Below are 9,163 nucleotides of genomic sequence, written 5' to 3' on the forward strand. Positions count from 1 at the left end.
AGGGGGACGATTTATTCTTGCAGGCTGTGTAACACAACAAATCAGTACAGCAACTTCTCATGACCAGGCTTCGACATGCATACCTCTCCTCAGTGCAGCCTGATGCCAACTGAGCGCGCACAGAGGGCAGCTCATACCACTACATTTACTACTTTCTCTTATATCAGCAAAATACATCACATTTGATCAAAGTTACAGTTTACGATATTCCGCAAAAAAATATCCTCTCACTCACCAGCGGCAATTTTAAAATATGTTAGAAAAATATTAACATACATTAAAATATACACTATATTATCACTAAATTGTCAATATAAATCAAATTTCCAAAATATAATAACAAAGGGGGATGTCACATACCTGTGTGTAACACAATAATATCAGTACAGCCACTTCTCATGACCACGTTTCTTCATGCACACCTTTAAAAGGAGAGAGCGGCGAACCGCATGAGAAACTATCTCCGAACACCATTAGCCTAGCTTGAGAAACTAGCATGCTACAAAAAAATTGCTGTACATAATAAAACTACATAAACACACTTAAACAGCCGATATAACAACAGGGAACAATGTTTGTGACCTATACACAATGAAATTCATGTCTGTTTTTATATATTAGATATTGACAGGGGCACTCGTATACTCTTACCTCTCCTCAGCGAAGCTTGATGCCAACAAACGCGAACGACGCGAATCGACAGGAAGTGACACGGTCAAAATGTCAAAGGTCACACAACAAAAATACAATTAACAAAATAAAAGCTCCCAAAAATAAATACACATAAAAAGAAATATATACAAGTACAAGGAAAATAATAAATTCTGCACAGAAATGGGTTTTTGATTAACTATAAACCTATGATATAAATACATGGGTTGCAATTATAATCATCATTACTATTATTATTGTTGTTGTTGTTGTTGTTGTTGTTGTTGTTGTTGTTGTTGTTGTTATATAAGAACCAACAGCTGATATGTATTCAATGAATTGTTATTGTTGTAATATTCTTTTCCTGTGGGGGGCAGTAATATGCCTTGTAGCATTTAAACAGCCAAAAACCAAAGAAGAAAAGGAAAACGAGGAGGACAGAAATCAATGCAGTATGCAATCTCCAAACACTGCTGAGAGAATGGGTCGTAGTGAGGAGCTCAGTGACTTTCAGCGGGGCACTGTTGTCGGATGCCACCTGTGTAAAAAGTCGGTGCGTGAGATATCCGCGCTGTTGAACCTGCCTCGCTCCACTGTGAGCTCCGTGATTCTGAAGTGGAAACGCGGAGGGATAACGACGGCTCTGCCCCGGAGCGGCCGACCGCACAAGCTCAAAGAGGAGGACCGCCAAATGCTGGAGAGAGTCGCGCTGGAGAAGTGTTTGCCCTCGGTGGAAGCTCTCACCACCGAGTTTCAAACTGCCTCTGGGGCCAGTGTGAGCTCCAGGACTGTCCGCCGGGAGCTCCATGAGATGGGTTTCCGCGGCCGAGTGTCCACATACAATAAGCCTAAAGGTACGTTCAGGAGGTGTGGGAAGGAGAGGTTCAGCAGTCACGTACGTGTGTGAGGGTGTCCGCGTACTTTTGGCCATATACCAATGTTACACATATATGTGAATGCTGAACGCTGACACTCCCTCCCTCCATTTCCTCGTGTGAAACTTTCTTCTGCATTTTGGGACCTGGCTGCAAGGATTTACTCCCTTTCAGCCTCAAGAGCCTTGGTGAGGTTTAGAGCTGATCCAGTTCTTCTCAGCTGAAACTCAAAAGTCAAACCAAACTTCTTCAAATCACAATATGCATTAAGGGAGACTATCAAAGTAGATTTTCATTTCATGGTCAATTTGTATTAATGTTTACTGGCTGGGCTGCAAGGACAGATTCCTGAGGGTTTCCAGGTAAAGAATGTGTTGTTGGGCCCTAACTGACCCCCACAGACACCCACAAACCAACTAGTAGCCTTCTGAAGAGCTGAAATGTCCAGTTGATTAATTAGTTATTAATTAATAGGTAATTTAGACTGCTGGTCTGACAAATCAAGTAATTTTAATATGTTAATATGTTGTTTTTCACTATTTTCCCATATTTTATTTACTGAACAATCACTGAAGATGTTGGCTGCAGCCTTACAGTACTTCTATGATGGAATTATAATACTGCCTTTCCCCAGCTTTTCTGTTTGTTAATTACTCGTCCCACACAGAAAAATGGAAGTAATTTGATAAAAACGTGCTTTACATCAATTGAGTTCAGAATAAATTTAAACAATTCAGGTCTTAAAATTATATTTTGCTGCTCTACAACACCAGTTAAACAAGATGAAGAATGGATGACCTGTCACAGTTCTCATAGTAAACCACTAGGCCTACTAGAGCCAGGCTCCAAATAATAATTTCTAGTGTTTTAATTCTAGTTATGTGATCATGTTGAACTTGCTTCGTAATATAGGCCTCAGAACATTAGCAGTTGTATTTTGTACTTTAATGGTGCTAATTCCTCAACAAATCTAACATGCAATGAACTTGGGACTTTTGGGCAATTACCCACTTTGCCTGTCTGGTAGCTCTGAACCCAGGGCACTGGTTTGAGAGGACCTGTACTGGTTGTTGTGTGTCATTTTTTTCTTCTCTACACAGCTACCTCATGATACGAGGATATAATATGTTTGGTTTTCCAAAGCTGCAATTTCTCCTTGTTTGCAAACAAGCGGTTTTGATCTGAAGTGTGACGCAACTTGTTCACATTCTTAATTTCAACGAAAAACTCACTGCACTTACAGCAACACCAGATTTTCTGTAGTTGGAGAAAAGAGGTTAAGTAGAGGGAGGACAAACTTTTCTTTCAATCCTTGCTTTCCATTACATCTACAGTACCTCAGAAATCTCAGTCTCATGCCAAAACCATGCACATTAATATACTGCCGCCACTCTCTTGGAAGGTTTTCCACAGGATTTTGGAGGCTAGCTTCAGGGATTTGCTCCCATTCAGCCACAAAAGCTGTAGTGAGGTCCAACATTGATTTTTGGGTGATAAGTCCTGGCTCACATTCTGCATTCCAGTTCACCACTAATGTGTAGGATGGGGTCTTGGCTCTCTGCAGACCAGTCAAGCTCTTCCGCACCAGACTAAGAAGACCGTTTGTTTGTGCATGGAGGCACTGTCACATTGAAACAGGAAAGGGACATCCCTAAAATGTTTACACAAAGTTGAAAGCACACTTTTATCTAAAATTTCATTGTACTGTATGCTGCAGATTATGCTGCATTTGTGAATCAGTCTGACTGAAATATCTAAAAAACAAGTTCTAAGGATTGCCATGAAATTTTGTACAGACATTCATGGTGCCCAGAGGATTAATCCTACGACTGTGGTGGCATCATCAACAGGTTCACCACTGTGGTTTTAAGTGAAATATCTCAACAGTAAAACACTCAAATTTCTCTCAGGATTAGTAGTGATACCTTCTCCTTTAGCTCCAGCGTCTTGGCAAATTAATGATTTTTTCCAATAATTTTCTTTATGAGCAAATTCAGTCTCAACAGTACTTAGTGTTTAGACCTAATTAACTATTGTTAGCATGATAGCATGCTAATCTAAGATGAACATGGTAAACATCACACATGCAAAACATCAAAATGTTAGCATTATCAATGAGAGCATGTTTGCATGCTGATGTTAGCATGTTAACAAGTGCAGCCTCACAGAGGTGCTAGCGTGGTTCAAGACTCTGTCTTGTTTTTATAATTCCCCTGGAAGATATGAGTTAGTTGAAATATTCTCAGTGCCATTTCCTACAATACACATTTTTTTCAGTAACATGAAAGTTTACAGATCCCTGTTGTCAGCAAAACTGTCTGACTTTCTGTGCTGAGAAAACAACAGACTCACATTCCATGGAGGAAAATGATTGCAAACAAACACTATAGCACAATATAAGTGATTTAGTGTGTTTATGTTCCCAACTGATTTGACGGTTATTTGTCTTTTTTATGCCAGGAGGGGAAAAGGTGGAAAAGAAGCAGACTTCCTCCAGCCAAGAGGATCCTAAAGTGGACGTGTCACGTCTGGATTTACGTGTTGGACGTATCATCACAGCCATGCAGCTTCCAGAGACTGATAGCCTGTACATGGAGCACGTGGATGTGGGAGAGGCTTCTCACAGGACAGTGGTCAGTGAACTGGCTAAGCACATACCAGTGGACCAGGTACATTATTATACCATTGTATAATTTGTGAAGTGGGATTAAAGATATAATTATAACGGCTTCAACTAACTATTATTTTAACTTGGGGAGTCCACATATTTATTTGACCATGTACCAACATTACACCTAGTGTGTATGTGAGTTCTGAACATTGACACCCCCCCCTCCCTCCATTTGCTCTTACGAAAGGTTTTCCACATGATTTTGAAAGCTGGCTGCAGGGATTTGCTTCCATCTAGCCGCAAGAGCTTTGGTGAGGTCAGTCACCGATTTTAAGTGATGAGGCCTGGCTTGCAGTCAGTGTTCCAGTCCGTCCCAAATGTGTTGGATGGGATTGGGGTCAGGGCTCTGTGCAGGCAGGCTCTTTGTGCACAGGGAATTGTCATGTTGAAGCAGGAAAGGGCCTTCCCTAAACTGTTGCCTCAAAGCTGGAAGCACACTATTGTGTAAAATGTCATGGTATAGTGTAGCAGTAATATTTCCCTTCATTTCAACTATGTGCTGAGCCCAAACAATGAAAAAAAATGTGGACAGATAGTGTATCATTTAAATGGAAACATATGTCTGTCGAAGTCATGTATGCAAAACATTGTCCATCTTTGCCAAAAAAGCATTTGGCATTTAAAATAGGGAACCTGTCCACACACAAAGACAAATATTAGACATTGGTGGGCTTCATTGGTGGTGTTGCAGTGATGGAATTTTATAGCACAGCTTTATTAAGTGCTTTCTAACTGCAGCTGGAAAGACAACGCATGCTGCCTTTTCACTGGTTTATTAATCCACACACCTTTTTGCACTTTTGGTCTGAGCTTGCCTTACATGCTTTGGGATACTTCGTTTTTTTCAGCATATAATGGCATTTATCATTATATTCTGTAACATTAAGTTTCTCCTGTCTAAAGTTTGCACAATAGTGTATTTGAAACTTCTCAGCAACAGTTTTGGGTCAGCCCTTTCCTGTTTCAACATGCACAAAGCAAGGTCCATAAAAAGAACTCGGCTTGTACAGAGTTTTGATTTACAGAGCCAATAGATATAAAATGTAATTCTGCTTTGACTGTCATATTTATAGTTTTGTCAAGCAAATAGAAGTGAAATATTTGAGGAAAATACTCTATTATATGAGAATAAATATTAGGCATTATTAGGAAATAATACATAATAAGATAAAGTATTACATAAAATAGTGTTACACTGTTAAGACAAGTGTCTACAATGCACGTACAGTAAGATATTACCTAGGTCAAGTGGTGTGTTTTGTAAATACTGATTAAAAAACATTCATATACTATCAACAACATGAGTGATTTTAGATTTATACAGCAAATGCATATAATAACAGAAGGATGTGAAGGATCTCCTTGCATCTGACAGCCATCGTCTCGGGAAATGCTGAATTTCTTCTTCTGAGTTTTGGGCAGAAACTGCCACCAATCTTTATAAATTTTGGTCAGCCACAGAGGTCTCCAGGCACAAGAGGCACACAAACCATAAATCCCCAGACACAGTAATCATGTATTAAGACATTAGAATTAGAACTAATGTTTATATTGGATTGGTCCTGAAACAAAATAGACCACATCAATCGAAGGTGTCTTTTTTTAATGTTAACTGGGCATAAATTTGGTTTTATTCTCCATTGTGTAAGACATGTGGGCTGTACGTAATCTTCTGTCTCCCATGCAGATGCAGAACCGCATGGCAGTCCTGCTGTGTAACCAGAAGCCAGCCAAGATGAGAGGGGTGGTGTCCCAGGCTATGGTCATGTGTGCTAGCTCACCAGACAAAGTCGAAATCCTTGATCCTCCAGTTGGAGCACTACCAGGGGACAGAGTAACTTTTCAGGGCTGCCCAGGTACCATTATCCGATTACTGTACCCCCATAAACACATAAGTCATTATCTTAAATGTTACGATCATTCTCAACCAAACAGACAATAGAGATACAGTACATGCTCACCAGAGAGTGACTTGTTGATGACTTGTCACTGTGTTGAGCCTCCTGAAAGAGTTTTCCACAAAATGCTGTCTTAAGGAAATGAAGAACCTTCTTGCTGCTAGAGACAACAGTGGTGTTAAGCATTCATTCCTCTGAAGACACCGAACATGATACTTTCTCAGAACGTCATGAGAGAAACACGGTGAGTCAGAAACGGTGGTCCTACAACACACCATGAGACACCTGATTTAGGCCTTCAGTGACCAAAGACAGACTGCATCCAAATGCTAACTGTGTCGGAAAATTGAGTGTCAAAATCCCACAAAGTGCCTGCTGCTACAACCCACAAGCCGACCCATCAAATTATGACGTGAAATGGGACGAGGTACACTGGTGTGCTAGTTTAATCAAGCTCACTTTGCAAAACGGATATTATATGTAGCTCTCTTTCCCCCCTGGATGCATGGAGGTGTCAGCTTGTTTATTGCTTTGCTATATTTTCAGAACATGAGAGTGGTGAGTATGGATGCCTCTGCTCATGTCTTCTTCTATTTACATTGTAGCACCACAGTTCATCAGGCATTTATCGCACATCTGCCTCAATGTTTATATCGTACTGTCTGACACAGAGACTTTATGAGACCCATCCCATACTTGCACTGTTTATGGACACCTTTAATTCCAGTTGAGGGAAATCTTAGTGGTACAGCATCCACAGTTTTAGACAGTAGTGTCCTTCCAACTTTGTGGCAATCGTTTAGGAGAGGTTCCTTCCTCTTTCAACATGACATTCCCCCCATGCACATAGAAATGATTTTCCTCAACTCAATCAAACACCTTTGAGATGAATTCAGATGCACACTGTGAGCAGGCCTCATCGCCAAACCCCACTGCTGGCCTCACTGGTTTTCTCGTGGCTGAATGGGAGTAAAACCCTGCAGCCAGTTTCCATAATCTTGTGGAAGCCTTTTTAAACGGGTGGAGGCTATTACAGGAGCACATGACAACCCATGGTTTCAAGTATGTTCTGCAAGGGCATTACACGGCACTAAAAAAATATATATAGAAGAGTCCCGAAATCATAAATCCTGCATGTGTGATGGTGTAGTAGAGAAGAGAAGAATTTCCTCTAATGTATCAAAATAACTTCTCAATTGCAGGTGAACCAGATAAAGAGTTGAACCCCAAAAAGAAGATTTGGGAGCAGATTCAGCCAGACCTTCGCACGGATGCCCAGTGTGTTGCAACTTACAAGGGAGCTGCCTTTGAAGTCGTCGGCAAGGGAGTTTGCAAATCCCAAACCTTGAGCGACAGTGAAATCAAATAAACTAACAGCACTGCTCGAAATAGCTCGGAGCAAATCCCTGCAGCCAAAATGTTGTGGAAAGCCTTCCCAGAAGCATTGGAGGTTGTTGTAGCAACACAGTAATGCCAATGATTGTGGAATTAGATGTTCGACAATCACATGGGTGTTATATTCGAGTGTCCACTGTGATACTTTTGTAGTGAAAGCCAAGGTAAATGATTGTGAGGAGTATGTTTCCCTCTGTTGGACAGATATGAGCATTACGGTTACATTTTTTTTAAATTATGAAAATGTGTAGTTTTGAATTTTACCAACGGGGGGCACTACAGTACCCATGATAATGCACAGTATGTGTGTGGGGATTTGTTGAAGTGAGACATGAGGACATGCAGCACATAGTCATACCGAGCGTGGTAAGAAGAAACGGGGAAATTCCTCAGCAGAATCCCATTTAGTTGGGAAGTATCTGCTAAGATATAGAAGCTTTCCCCTGACGCCAAAGTGGCTGTTTCCACTGAACTGCAAAAATCCCACTGAAGAAGGGGACAGTTGTAGTTAGTTTTGAAAGTAATGAGCTCAGAAGGACTTAATTCACTTCTTGTATAAGGTCAGTTGTTTGTTCTGCTGGAAATGAGTCGGCGTGTTCTGTATCAGTACATAGCCTGTGGAAAGTTTGTTTGACGGATGTGTCCTACCTAATACAGTGTTATACCAGAGATCCAGACAGTGTTCTCTTCACGGATCCTGCTTTTGTTTCCCAGGAAACTGAATACAGACACTTCTGAATCTGAGATTTGGATGTAAAAATTTATATTAATTTACTGTTTCTTCACCCAGTAACTTTTGAAACCATCCTGCTATTTCATATTGTTACTCTGTTCTTTAGATGTTGTAACAGGTTAGTTAAACTTTAACTTTTATATATCCTACTTCATGGAACACGGTTCTGTTTCTTCTGCTTCCACCATGATTTATGATAAGCCTGCTTATCCCCTAAGAGAAAATGGGGAAATGTCTTTTGAAGAGCAAAAATAAACCAACATATTTTGGTTTTAAAAGAAGCTCTCTTTGTGTTTTTTTTCCCCCCTCGGGAGGAGAGAGAAAACCAACTCCATAAAATGCGCAAAAAAAGAAAAACACAAACACACAAAGTTTTTCTTCCCGTATTTTAAAGGAAGAACTGAGTACATGCACATAAAGAATGGGGATGTGATTCAGGAACTAAGAAGTGGAACAGACTGTACGAGACTTGATGTTACTGTTAATTGTTTGACAGGACTGGAGGGCTGTAAGGGAATGGTATCACCCTTTCATATACAATGAATACCATTCATTGTCACTGAAGAAGCTATAAATCTTGTGTCCTAGAAGCCAGAGGAGCCGAGGAGTAATGGCTGTATGGCTTCTTAATGTTTCTTCATTAATCCTTTTGGTCATTATGTATTACACTAGACATGACATTTTCCTTTGTTTCTAATGGTTGTAATAAGGAAACTAAAGTTGTTTTTGTAAGCAGTAGAAAGAAAGATGGAGGCATTTTTCATCTCAAGCTGATGTGTGTGTGTTGACTAACACCCCAGGCTGACATTAGTAAAATCGCTTGAATATAAAAAGATAATTAAGTGGTGATATTAATGTCATGTCACCTGCCCACCTACCCACCCATTCACTTTCATTACAATATACTCATGTACAAAACCCATAGACGAAACCATACTGT

The 9,163-nt window shown here is 40.3% G+C and overlaps 1 protein-coding gene across 1 annotated transcript; it reads left to right on the top strand.

Moving 5' to 3' along the window:
* The first annotated feature begins 1,132 nt into the window (after positions 1 to 1,132).
* Positions 1,133 to 8,536, top strand: LOC111240105 (aminoacyl tRNA synthase complex-interacting multifunctional protein 1-like). The gene is made up of 4 exons (XM_022770080.1): positions 1,133 to 1,505; positions 3,987 to 4,195; positions 5,885 to 6,053; positions 7,298 to 8,536. Exons 1-4 carry the CDS (start codon positions 1,133 to 1,135, stop codon positions 7,462 to 7,464), a joined length of 918 nt encoding a protein of 305 aa, XP_022625801.1. The 3' UTR covers positions 7,465 to 8,536.
* The last annotated feature ends 627 nt before the right edge of the window (positions 8,537 to 9,163 follow it).

The sequence above is a fragment of the Seriola dumerili genome, unplaced genomic scaffold, assembly GCF_002260705.1.
Source record: "Seriola dumerili isolate Sdu_G_001 unplaced genomic scaffold, Sdu_1.0 BDQW01012242.1, whole genome shotgun sequence".
Taxonomy (NCBI): domain Eukaryota; kingdom Metazoa; phylum Chordata; class Actinopteri; order Carangiformes; family Carangidae; genus Seriola; species Seriola dumerili.